This window comes from Euphorbia lathyris, chromosome 5 (genome assembly GCF_963576675.1).
Source record: "Euphorbia lathyris chromosome 5, ddEupLath1.1, whole genome shotgun sequence".
NCBI classification, from domain to species: Eukaryota; Viridiplantae; Streptophyta; class Magnoliopsida; order Malpighiales; family Euphorbiaceae; genus Euphorbia; species Euphorbia lathyris.
This window is the reverse complement of record NC_088914.1, coordinates 88,079,154-88,092,990: the sequence shown is the minus strand read 5'-3', so window position 1 is coordinate 88,092,990 and position 13,837 is coordinate 88,079,154. Positions and strand designations below refer to the sequence as shown.

General features: G+C 37.0%; 2 protein-coding genes across 2 annotated transcripts; one reads left to right on the top strand and one right to left on the bottom strand.

Annotated features, from left to right (window-relative positions):
- Positions 1 to 3,197: 3,197 nt before the first annotated feature.
- LOC136231014 (probable L-type lectin-domain containing receptor kinase VII.2) lies at positions 3,198 to 5,429 on the top strand. The gene has a single exon (XM_066020244.1). It carries the CDS (start codon positions 3,315 to 3,317, stop codon positions 5,358 to 5,360), a length of 2,046 nt encoding a protein of 681 aa, XP_065876316.1. The 5' UTR covers positions 3,198 to 3,314; the 3' UTR covers positions 5,361 to 5,429.
- A 2,871-nt stretch (positions 5,430 to 8,300) lies between these two features.
- Positions 8,301 to 12,016, bottom strand: LOC136228767 (probable L-type lectin-domain containing receptor kinase VII.2). Its single transcript, XM_066017245.1, has one exon. It carries the CDS (start codon positions 11,854 to 11,856, stop codon positions 9,850 to 9,852), a length of 2,007 nt encoding a protein of 668 aa, XP_065873317.1. The 5' UTR covers positions 11,857 to 12,016; the 3' UTR covers positions 8,301 to 9,849.
- Between the last annotated feature and the right edge of the window lie 1,821 nt (positions 12,017 to 13,837).

The window sequence follows — 13,837 nt, the reverse complement described above, 5'->3', positions numbered from 1 at the left end:
GAGGTTATTCGAAACTTAGCCCTGGATTTCTACAGAGAGCTGTTCAAAGAGGAACCTGTTCTTTTGGAGAGGGCTCACTCTATTGCTACATTTCCTTTAATCAGTGAGGATTGTAGTCAAGAGGCCTTTCAACCTATTTCCCGAAAAGAGATTGACCAAGCTATCTTCAGCATTGGGGCTTCTAAAGCTCCTGGGATTGATGGTCTTCCGGCGGGCTTTTACCATAAGCATTGGGATGTAGTGAAGGAAGGCATCTATAATTTTGTCTTGGGGGTGTTCAGTGGTTCGAAGGATATTGAGCTGGTTAATAGAACCCTCCTGGTTCTGATTCCTAAGATTGATAAGCCTTCTTCCTTTTTGCATATGAGACCTATCAGTCTTTGTAATGTTCTTTACAAAACTGTTACAAAGATTGTGGCTAATAGAATCCGTGGCATTCTTCCTGCGATCATTTGTCAAAATCAGGGTAGCTTTGTGCCTGGTAGACAAATGATGGATAATGTGGTGATCGCCCAAGAGATGGTCCACACGATGAAGATTAGGAAGGGGAGGAAAGGCATTGTGGCTCTGAAGCTGGATTTAGAGAAGGCCTATGATCGAATTAATTGGGATTTCTTGATGGAGAGCCTTGAGAGAGCTAGAATCCCGGACAGCTGGAGAAGTTTAATTAAGGTATGTATTTCTTCTCCTGTGTTTCAAGTTATGGTCAATGGGGATATGTCGGAGGAATTTTCCCCGGGCAGAGGAATCCGTCAGGGGGATCCTATGAGCCCTTTCCTTTTTGTTGCTATGGAGAGGCTCTCTCACCTGATTCAGGATGCGATTGATAATGGGAGTTTCCACCCTGTGGCGATCAACAGCTTCTGTCCCCAGGTGACTCACTTATTCTTTGCAGATGATGTCCTTATCTTTCTTGAGGGTAATGAGGAGCAGTTGAGAGTCATTATGGATATTCTGGATTGTTTTTGTTCGGCCTCTGGGCAGAAGCTTAATATCCAGAAATCTAGGATGATGTGCTCTAAGAATATGAATCAGAGAGTCTGTAAGAGATTAAGTGATCTCTCAGGTATTCCTCTTACTGATTCTCTTGGGAAGTATCTGGGCGTTCCCCTCCATAGTGAGCGTGTGTCTAAAGGCTCCTTCAAAGAGACTTTGGATAAAGCTAATTCGAAGTGTGCCACTTGGAAAGCCAAGACTCTGTCTCTCGCTGGCCGCCTCACGTTAATTCAATCTGTTAATTGTGCTGCTCCCAATCACATCATGCAGGCTTGTAAGCTTCCGGATCCTGTGCTTAATGATCTTGACAAGATTAACCGTAGGTTCCTGTGGGGGGAAGCTGCGGAGGGCAGGAAGATCCATCTTGTGCCTTGGAGTGAGGTTTGCCAGCCTAAAGATTCTAGGGGTCTGGGTATTAGGAAAGCAAAGGACAATAATAAAGTTTTATTAATGAAACTCCTTTGGCGTATGTGGCAAAACCCCTCCTCTCTTTGGGTTCGCCTCTTTTGTGGTAAGTATCGGAAAGACAAAATCTTCGGGGGCCCGAAAGAGAGAGTTGCTAATTGTTCCTTCCTCTGGAAAGGACTTAGTGCTGTGTTTGATGAGTTCTGCTCGGGAGTTGGCCTGGAGGTGGGGAATGGTAAGTCCATTAGTTTCTGGTTTGATAACTGGATTGGGGATAAACCGTTAATTGAGGTGTGTTCTTCCCCCCCGCCTAGTGATATACGCAACTGGAGGATTGCCGATGTGGTTGACTCGGAAGGGGACTGGATCTGGTCAAAGTTTGATACTTTCTTTAGCCTTGAGACTCTCCTTAGAATGCGGGGAGTGAAGGTGAGTAATCAAGAGGAAGACTTGGATAGGCACTGTTGGGCGCTGACTAACAATGGAGTTTATTCTTGCAAATCGGCCTTTGAAGCTTTCTCTCTCTTTAGATCTGATCCTCCCTCGGATGTGTGGAAGTCGATTTGGACCCTTAAAGTTCCTTTCCGTATTAGGAGTTTCCTGTGGCTGGGCGTTAAGGACAGGCTTCTTACTAATTCGGATAGGCACAGAAGGCACTTGGCTGATTCTGGAGCTTGCAGTAGATGCAGAGGCCATGTTGAGACTTTGTGCCATGCTCTTAGAGATTGCTCTAATAGTAAAGAGGTTTGGAGGAAAATTCTCCCACACCATATTTTCTCTTCCTTCATGGCACATTCTGAGGTCGACTGGTTCTCTGATGGTGTTAGAGGAAAGTTGCTTCCATACATGGAGCATGGTGACATTTTCTTTGCTATTATCTGTCACCAAGTTTGGAAATGGAGAAACGAGGAGATTTTTGGAGATAAAACTGTTTTTATGACAAACTTAGCTGATTTCTTCTCGAAAAAACTTTTCTCTATTATCGATAGTTTCAAAGGAGAGTCCCTTGCCAGAGCCTCTCAGTGTTGTGATGTCCATCTCGTGGGATGGAGCAGGCCAAGAGAGGGGGTTGTGAAGCTGAATACTGATGGTTCCTGCCTCAGTAACGGTAAGATTGCGGCTGGAGGTGTGCTTAGAGATGTAGGGGGCATCTGGCTTTCTGGGTTCTCCCAGAATTTAGGGTTGGGTTCTTCCTTTTCTGCGGAGCTCTGGGCTATTCTTACTGGAATCAATCTTGCTAAAAGGCTGGGTGTTAAGAGGCTCTCTGTGGAGTCTGATAATTTGGAAGCAATCAAAATGATTTCTGAGAATCATTCTATGGGTCTTAACAGTCGCAACCTCATCAAAGCTATTATAAGGCTTTGCTCCTCCTTTGAGTTCGTAGAGTTCAGACACATTTTTAGAGAGCAGAATCGTGTTGCTGATCGCTTGGCGGCGGCGGGCCATGAAGGGACGTTAGGCGTTACTACCCTTCCTGTTTCCCCTAGTTTCATCTCTCATCTTCTCTTAGAAGATAGGATTGGGGTTAGCTTCCCTAGGCTAATTCCTGGGTAGTTTGTTGTTATTCATTTTTCTTTTCCTTTTCTACCAAAAAAAAAATATCTGACACCCGCTTGACCCACTCCAAACATAGTGGTTGCATGGAATGGTTGTTGCAAGGTTGAGGGATCAACTTTTGTAAGAAAGGTCTTATCTCGTTAATTAGAGGACCAAAATCATCCTATCTACTTAATTAATCCAATCCAACCAACATAACTTGGTGGCTCAATCCCTTTGTCGGCTATGAATTTTCTAACTTTCCAGCCAAAAGCTTCCATCTTTGACCCAAAAAACAATACTTTAATCCTTCTTTCATTAAATTCTCCAATTGAATCATTTGATTCACTTTCTCGAATGAAATTCCCCCTTTTCTCATGTCTCCCCAAATTCATCACTTCCTTCTTCTCTCTCTCTTCCTTTTCTCTCACTTCCACCTAATTTCACCTCTTGATTTCATCTTCAACTCCAATTTCAACTCCACTAATCTCCTCACTTTTGGCAATTCCACCATTCAATCATCATCCTCATCATCATCATCCATTCTTTCTCTAACAAACGATACAAATTTCAACGTAGGAAGAGCTTTTTACCCTTTTAAGATAAGAACCAAAAACCCCAATTCATCTACACCCTTACCTTTCTCTACCTCCTTCATTTTCTCAATGTCTCCGGTCAAAAACTTCCTCCCCGGCCATGGTTTTGCCTTTGTGTTCTTCCCTTTGGCCGGCGTAGATGGTGCTGACCCAGCTCAACATTTGGGGCTTTTCAACTTCACTAACGATGGTAACCCTAATAACCATGTTTTAGCTGTTGAATTTGATACTTTCATGAATCAAGAATTCAATGATTTGAATGATAATCATGTGGGTATTAATTTGAATTCACTTACTTCAATTGCACAAGAATCTGCTGGGTTTTGGGTGAATAATGAAGAAAAATTTCAACCTTTGAAGCTTGAAAATGGGGAAAATTATCAAGTTTGGATTGATTACTTAGATTCAAGAATCAACATAACCATGGTGAAAGCAGGAGACTTTAGGCCAATTAAGCCATTGATTAGTGAGTTTGTTAATCTTTCTGATGTTTTCTTAGATGAAATGTATGTGGGTTTTGTTGCTGCTACAGGGATGTTAGTTCAAAGCCATAGAATCTTATCTTGGAGTTTTAGTAACACTAATTTCTCAATTTCTGATGCTTTAGTAACTAAAAACTTGCCTTCTTTTGTTGATTCAAAGAGTGATGTGTTGAAATCAAGAGGGTTTATAATTGGGATTAGTGTTGCTTGTGTGATGATTATTGTAATTGGGATTGTGATTTATGAGCTCTTAAAAAGGGGGAAATTGAAGAAGAAAGAAGAATTAGAAGATTGGGAATTGGAGTATTGGCCTCATAGAATTGATTATGAAGAAATAGTAATGGCAACAAAGGGATTTTCAGAAGAAAATGTGATTGGATATGGAGGAAATGGTAAGGTTTATAGAGGAACACTTCAAGGAGGATCAATAGAAGTTGCAATCAAGAAAATCCCCCATCAAAATGGGAATGGAACAAGAGAATTTCTAGCAGAAATTTCAAGTTTAGGAAGGTTAAAACATAGAAATTTAGTACCAATTAGAGGTTGGTCTAAGCAAGATAAACAAAGCTTAATCCTCTTATATGACTACATGGAAAATGGAAGCTTACACAACAAACTCCCCTCTCTAAATTGGGATCAAAGGATCAAAATTCTGAAAGACGTAGCGAACGGGGTCTTATACTTACACGAAGGATGGGAATCCAAAGTCATACACCGCGATATAAAGTCAAGCAACGTGTTACTCGACAAGAACATGACCGCGAAGCTAGGGGATTTCGGGTTAGCCAGAGTGTACACTCATGGACAAGTGGCTACAACAACACAAGTGGTGGGGACGGCGGGGTACATGGCTCCGGAAGTCGTGCGAACAGGGCGAGCTTCGACGGAGACCGACGTGTTTAGTTTCGGAGTGTTGGTACTAGAAGTTGTGTGTGGTAGGAGGCCAATTGAGGAAGGGAAATTAGGGCTAGTTGACTATGTTTTGGGGGAAATTGAGAGAGATGTGATTGAAGTTTTGGATGATAAAATTAGGGGAAAAGGAGGGTATGATGTTGAGGAAGTGGAGAGGATGATTAAATTGGGATTGTTATGTGTAAATTTTGAAGGGAAATGTAGGCCTAAAATGAGGGAAGTTGTGAAGTTTTTAAATGAGGGAAATGAGTTGGAAATGGAAGAAATGGAAGCTAATTTGCTCCAAGATATTAGGAGAAGTAGAATGTTGTTTAATAGAGGATATCAAAGCTATGGTGATTCAACATCTCACCCTACTTTTAATGAACTTTTGCCTAATCAATCATCTTCTATATCTTTATTTGAATCAGATATTATTTATGATGGTAGATGAATGTAATTAGTAAACTTTGTTTGTATAATTACTCCATGTTTATTACTAAATTACTTATTTTTTTGTTTAGATTCTTGTGTTTTCCATGTTATTTAGATTGGTTAAATACATACTTAGCGGGTACTTTCAATTCTTAACGGTATAACCACTGAACTTTACACTTTTTAACACCGGTGGCCACTTAAAATGACCATTGACAGTCTCAAAATAAAAAATTGGAAGAGTTAATGATATTTTAATAAACTTTAATTCTTGAAAATTTTCGATTTGAGGTCATTTATGTGTTGTTTGGTTAGGAGAGAAACTGAGTGATTTTTTTAGAGAGAGAAAGCTAAAAAAAAGTGATTTTAGAAAAAAAAAATGTGGTTTCATGGAAAATATCATTATGAACAATTTTAATTATTGGATATTTTCATTTTGAGGTCATTAACGGTTGTTTTAAGGAGTCAGTTAAAATTGGGTGGCCACTGGTGTTAAAAAAGCGTAAAGTTCAGTGTCCATATACCATTAAGAATTGAAATTTAGTGACTAAAATGTAAAATGGGTAAAGTTTAGTGGCCATGTTTGTAATTTACCCCATACTTAGCCGTCAAAGTTGTAAAAAAAATGCTAGACGTTAGTCGAGAGGAAAGAGCTCTCAAGGACTAATGCGTGATTAATTAGATTTGTATTTTTCTATTTTGGATTTGTTAATTAACAAATTGTTAGATAAATTCAATTAAAATGTGTATTATATTATCTATAAATAATAATAGAGAATTATTTAATATAGAAAAACATATATATTTATAACATATATGTTTAAATATGTCCAAATATTAATATTTCAACAAAAATATCACTGAAACAACAAAGTGAATTATAATTAATAAAAAAATAAATTCACAATAAAAAATGCTTTTTTTCCATTGTCGTTTAGGCAAAGCATCGAGGCGGCCTAAACAGAGCCTAAATGACTAGAAATTGTTTAGGAGCCAAAAAAACACTTAGAGCAACTAACGAGAGAACATCGAGGTGGATTTTCTATTTCGAGCACCTAAGTGATCCAAACGGTCTTGGTTTTAAACAGTGAGCACGTCTAGGTGTAAAAATGGGTTGGCGGGTCGTTAACGTGTCATGTCGATCTATTTTGATGATTCATTAATGGTCTATTCTAAAACGACTCATTTAATAAGTGGATTGATAGAATATGAGATTTAAACGAGTGACACGATTAATTAGATGAGTAGATAGAAATTAAAAATAACACGATTCATTTGATACTACTAACATGTTATAATAAATTGGTGTTTGGTTGTTCATTTTCATGTTCCTGTTTGCTATTTCACTTTAAAATGGGAGCTTTGAATATTTGGTTAGTGACATCATGTTTGACTTTTGCACCTGAAAAGTAGTCTTTTACAAAAGAAGGAATCCATGCTTTTTGGAAAAACAGTTTTTCCAACAGCAAATAGCAAACTGTAACAACAAACAATAGGTAAAACAAATGGGCTCTAACGACCGTAAACAAATGTCTTCTAGCTAGTTAGAACAAGTAAATACATAAATTTCCAAATTCAAATATGGTCACATTTTGCACTATTCATCATTTAATTCCATCCAATTTAATTGGAAGAACCCAACTTATTTTCCATGAAAATATTAATTAGTTTGATTCACGAGAGATTATGTTCCATCTTGTTTGAATAGTTGGAGTGGATATAAATTATGGTTGGTAACACTAGTACAACTGTAATGACCCGGAATGGAGTCGGTGGTGTCAGAGTAGAATGTGTAACGATGCGGTCTGGAGTGGATCACGCCAAATAGGGATGTCAACAGATATGGGACTCGTAGATAATGTAAAAATTTCAAACTCTTACCCATTTATTTTTAATTACCCGTGCCCGTCCCATTCCCTAACAGACTTGAATCTCATATCCTTCTTATAAATTTAACAAATGTTGTAAATTAAAACATTCTAAATCCCTCGTATTATAAAAAAATTAAAACACACTAAAGACAAAAATAAAAATTCATTTTGATACCATGATAATCTTGATTTATTCCTCCATTTAGTCCATATTCATCAATCTTAACATAATTTACATGTCCAATTACATGACGTACCCAGGTACCTTGAGGGTAATCACATACCCGTCTCGTATCCGTCACAGATCACAGATAATTTATAGGATCTCATACTTATCACATATCCTTTTACACAGAGTTTGAGTAATCCCATCCGAATCGGGTAGTGTCGATTATCCACGTAACCCGTACCTGTTGCCATCCCTAGGCGTCGGTGTAAAAGGGATGAACAAAAAACGGCCTTAAGAGAAGGCAAGGGAGATACAGTGAACTAAATATGTGATTGAAAATGGAGACAAAGTGATTGAGACTAGTATGCTGGATTTCTAATACATGTAGATATTGTATGTTTTAAAATTATGAGCACCAAAGTGTTGGATTTGGGCTAAAGTGCAGAATATCTACATGGTATTAGATAAGGTTGTTGCAATTGGTATAAGTGCTGACTCTCCACATACGATGAGTTGGTTCGGGATGAACAAAAAAAAAACCGAGTTAGTTTGTAGTGACCTGGTTCGGAGTGGGTAGTGCCAGGGGTACAATGATTAAGGAAGGAGAGACCTTAAAGGATGTTGATGAGGCATGAATGAAATGAATCCCATAGAGAGAGAGAGAGAGAGAGATCGAGTCTTATTAGTAAGGTGGATTTCTAATACATGTAAACACGTATCAAAGCGTGATTCTCAAAGTGTTGGATTTGGACTAAAGCGCATGATGTCTGCATGGTATTATATTAGAATGTTACAAAAGGTTTGAGCAATAAGCGAATTTAAGGGGCGATGATGGGGGAGTGAATGAATTAATTAAATCTGATATCGGAAGTGAAGATTAAGTGCTATATTAGTGATAACATAAGTGAATGAACGAATCATGCACTAAATCATGCATCCATATGTAGAACACACAAGTAGGTAGTTCAAGCATTTAGCTTATACAATCATTGAATCATCAAAACTCACAATGTCTAGAATGTTTCACTCATACATCTTCACCCTTTCCTTGTTTAGATCACAGTCATGGTCTAACTCAGTGCTTTAGACTATAATCTTGAGACCGAAGTGCAAAACACCTTAGGTGCCTCCTTTCTAGTGAGTTTAAGCATGTCCTTAACATCCAAAAGGCTCCTAAGAATAAGAATGATGTGACTGATGAAGCAACTAGTCAAGTTAGGGAATTAAGGAAGGAAAAATCAGAGCTCCAAGGGGACAGTTAGAGATCTTGACCTCCGAGAAGCAATTAAAAAAGTCCTCCCTAATATTCTTGCTTCCAGTGAATTCAAGATTGAGCTGAAAAAGTTGATTCAAGAGATCCTGAATGAGTTGTTGATCAGTGAGACTCCCAAACCGCTATTAGAGATCCTGTCTTCTAGTGCATACTGCAGTCTCCCCCGGTAATGTTCGCTCCAAAAAAGACATGTCTTGCATCTACCTACTCCTCAACACAACAAGTTCCACCAAATTGGGACAATAAGGTTAACAAAGTTGTTCACCATTCGTCACAACCTCAACCTTTTAAAGTGAAAAGGAAATTCTCCACTTTTACTCAACCCATATTTGAAGTGCTCGGGAGGCTACAAATGCATAATTTGCTCCATCCATTACCAGCTAGTGATGTCTTTGCTAAGATTGAAAATTTTAAATAAGCAAGGGGGAGATGCTGGGAATTTTTCAGTTATTCGAATGAAACCTGCCATTCAGTTGTCCATTTAAGTCTTTCACTCCTTTCAAGCTCTTATAAACGGCAGACATCACTTTGCTGAGCAGAAAATGAAACGTCTCAATGCGTTAACCTTGACATTCATCTTTTGAACATCATTGAGCTTTTTGAGAGGTGCCATATTCATTGTTTGGATCTTATCTGGATTAGCCTCTTTTCCTTTCTAAGAGATCATAAACCTTAAGAACTGTCTGTCGTGAGTCAATACTGAAATGTATTAAGGTCTATTGAGGTCCTTTGCATGTTGTTCCTTCGTTCGACTCTTGACCGAATTGATTTGGCCTTTTCAAAACCAAATACACCTCTACATACACTTCGGTTTACTAAATATAGAATAATATTATATATATATTTTTTTATATATAAACGTCGGTTTGATTTTGATAAAAAAAGCATATTCTTTCACAGAAGAACCGAACCGATAACCTAAATGAAAACTAAACCGAATCAAAGTGTAAAAACAACCGAACAAACTAAGATTTCACTTCAGTTATCATTTTAGTCATCAGTTATCAGTTATTTTGCTCAGCCCTAAACACGACACTTTGAGGACCCGCTAACCCATTTTGACACCTAGATAGACTATAAGTATACATTTAACCAATCTACAAAATATGGCAAACATAAGAAACAAAATAAAAAACCAAGTAATTTAGTATTATTAACATGAAGTAATTGCACAAACAAATTTTACTAATTACATTCATCTACCATCATAAATTATATCTGATTCAAATAAAGACATAGATGTTGAATCCTCATAGCTTTCATATGATCCTCTATTAAACAACATTCTACTTCTCCTAATATCTTGGAGCAAATTAGCTTCCATTTCTTCCATTTCCACCTCATTTCCCTCATTTAAAAACTTCACAACTTCCCTCATTTTTGGCCTACATTTCCCTTCAAAATTTGCACATAACAATCCCAATTTAATCATCCTCTCCACTTCCTCAACATCATACCCTCCTTTTCCCCTAATTTCATCATCCAAAACTTCAATCACATCTCTCTCAATTTCCCCCAAAACATACTCAACTAGCCCTAATTTCCCTTCCTCAATAGGCCTCCTACCACACACAACTTCTAGTACCAACACTCCGAAACCAAACACGTCGGTCTCCGTGGAAGCTCGCCCAGTTTGAACAAATTCCGGAGCCATATACCCCGCCGTTCCAACCACTTGCGTGGTTCTAAACAAGTGTCCATCACAGTGCACCCTGGCTAACCCGAAATCCCCTAGTCTCGCGTTCATGTTCCCGTCGAGCAACACGTTGCTCGACTTTATGTCGCGGTGTAAGACTTTGGATTCCCATCCTTCGTGTAAGTATAAGATCCCGTTTGCTACGTCTTTCAAAATTTTGATCCTTTGATCCCAATTTAGGGAGGGGAGTTTGTTGTCTAAGCTTCCATTTTCCATGTAGTCATATAATAGGATTAAGCTTTGTTTATCTTGCTTAGACCAACCTCTAATTGCTACTAGATTTCTATGTTTTAACCTTCCTAAACTTGAAATTTCTGCTAGAAATTCTCTTGTTCCATTCCCATTTTGATGGGAGATTTTCTTAATTGCAACTTCCATTGATCCTCCTCCAAGTGTTCCTCTATAAACCTTACCATTTCCTCCATATCCAATCACATTTTCTTCTGAAAATCCCTTTGTTGCCATTACTATTTCTTTATAATCAATCCTATGAGGCCAATACTCCAATTCCCAATCTTCTAATTCCTCTTTCTTCTTCAATTTCCCCCTTTTTAAGAGCTCATAAATCACAACCCCAAATACAATAATCATCACAGAACCAACACTAGCCCCAATTATAAACCCTCTTGATTTCAACACATCACTCTTTGAATCAACAAAAGAAGGCAAGTTTTTAGTTACTAAAGCATCAGAAATTGAGAAATTAGTGTTACTAAAACTCCAAGATAAGATTCTATGGCTTTGAACTAATATCCCTGTAGCAGCAGAAAAACCCACATACATTTCATCTAAGAAAACATCAGAAAGATTAACAAACTTACTAATCAATGGCTTAATTGGCTTAAAGTCTCCTGCTTTCGCCATGGTTATGTTGATTCTTGAATCTAAGTAATCAATCCAAACTTGATAATTTTCCCCATTGTTAAGCTTCAAAGATTGAAACGTTTCTTCATTATTCACCCAAAAACCAGCGGATTCTTGTGCAATTGAAGTAAGTGAATTCAAATCAATACCCACATGATTATCATTCAAATCATTGAATTCTTGACTCACAAAAGTATCAAATTCAACCCCAAAAACATGGTTATTAGGGTTACCATTGTTTGTGAAATTGAGAAGCCCCAAATATCGAGATGAGCTATCACCATCTATGGCGGGGAAAGGGAAGAACCCAAAGGCAAAACCATGGCCGGGGAGGAAGTTTTTGACCGGAGAAATTGAGAAAATGAAGGAGGTAGAGAAAGGTAACGGTGTAGATGAATTGGGGGTTTTAGTTGTTATCTTAAAAGGGTAAAAAGCTCTTCCTATATTGAAACTTGTATCGTTTGTTAGAGAAAGAATTGATGATGATGATGAGGATGATGATTGAATGGTGGAATTGCCAAAAGTGAGGAGATTGGTGGAGTTGAAATTGGAGTTGAAGATGAAATCATGAGATGAAATTAAGTGGAAGTGAGAGAAAAGTGAGAGAAAGAGAAGAAGGAAGTGATGAATTTGTGGAGACATGAGAAAAGGGGGAATTTCATTTGAGAAAGTGAATGAAATGAGTTCATTGTAAAGAAAGAAGAATTAATGTTATTGTTTTGGGTCAAAGATTGTATCGTTTTTTAATGGATGGAAAGTCAAGAGAAAAACAAAAATTCCCCTTTCTACTTTTCAAAAGTCATATATATAATTTTTTTTTATTTCTCTTCCTTGTTGGAAATCCGGAACGAATTCTAGAAATTTCTGATATTCCATCGATAATTCAGAATTCCTCCCAGAAGGCGGCCACCAGAGATTGGGTAGTTCAAGATTAACAGCGATGCTGCAAGCCAAGGTAATCTCGGGCCGGTGTCGGCCGGAGGAGTGTTGTGGAATGCTCAAGGAGGCTGGGTGCATGGATATGCGGTCAATTTGGGGGTTTGCACGACAGTTCTAGCTGAGTTATGGGCCTCTACTTTGGGTTTCGGTTTGCTTGGGGAAAAGGATGGAGTCGGGTGGTGGTTGAATTAGATTTCAGGATTGTGGTTCAGATGGTTTAGGAATGCATCGATAACCGTCACCGCTGCTATTGGTTTGTGAATGAATGTCAAGGTTGTGTGCAAAGGGTTGAGAGATTCGACTAGTACATGTGTTCCGAGAAGGGAATTGTATTGCAAATTGGATGGCTAACTACGTAGGAAGTCTGTCTTTAAGTTTTCACGAATTTGAGGAACCTCCTCTAAGATATTGTATCTTATGATTTACGTGGATCGTGTCATCCGCGGATGATTCAGACCTAGTTTCTTGTTTTCTAGGTTCATAGCCCTTCATTCCGGCAAAAAAAAAAAAAACAGAATTCCTTCGAGAATTCGAAAAAATCGAATTAAAAAGAAATGAAGAATAAAAAGGAAAGAGACATCATATAGAGAAAAAAAAATACTTCTGACTTTTGAAAAGTCAAGAGCAGAATTTTTTTTTTATAAAATTACTCTTTGCTACGTCATCACTTTTTAAGGTGTTCGTTAAAAATCCTCTACTTGCTATCACGACAACCACAGTAATATTTTTGACAAAAAAAAAACAGAGGACTTTATCTGCAAATAAATGTAGCAATAGGTTTTTTTTTATTAACCCAAAAAAAGGTGCACAACATTTTATCTGATGTAGTGCATGAGATGAAGGTGGAGAGATGGGAAGAAACGAAACTATTCATGTAAGTAGTAGTTTCTGATAGTCAGAGTACAATGCCACTTCCGTATTACAAGTTGAAAATGTGAAGGATAACATTTTACCATTTAATGCATTTTCGATAAGTTCATTTATTGGACTCTTAAGTTAAATTTTGAAATCGGACTATTTCGTTTTCTTTTCAAAAGAGCTAGAATAACTTTAATTCCTCCTCAAATCACTAAAACTCAATTTCCTCCTTATTTTTCTATTTTTCATATATCTTGTTATAGATTTTGGTTAATAAGATTTTATTTTTTCAACATGAATTACATGAGAATAATCAATTATACAAAAAAAAAAAAAACTTTTTATCATGCCATCAACTTTAATAGTGTTATTAAAAATTTTCATTTTGCTAATTTTGAAAACCACATGTACCGTAATATGAAATAAAAAATTTAAATAAGCGGGTAAAATATTACCGAATCAGTTTAACGTTATAAATCAATATTTCAAATGCTATAAAATTTTGTAAATATATTTTTTAGTAAACAATTTATTCGTATCTCATTTTATCATTTTCTGTATATTATATTAGTTAGTTGTTTTAAATCATATTAATTGGTTATTTTATTTAATAAAAATAACTTATTGAGTCTTTTGACTTTTTCAAAACCAACTATAAATAACTATTTAGTTTCTATGTCTATAATTTCATTAGTGAAAAATTAAATTTTATTTAAAATGACAATGAAAGAATAAACATTCGATAAATTAAGATAACTTGGTATTGACTCTTGTGGCTAGTTAGAATAATAAGTAATTTTTACCAAAAAAAAAATAATAATAATAA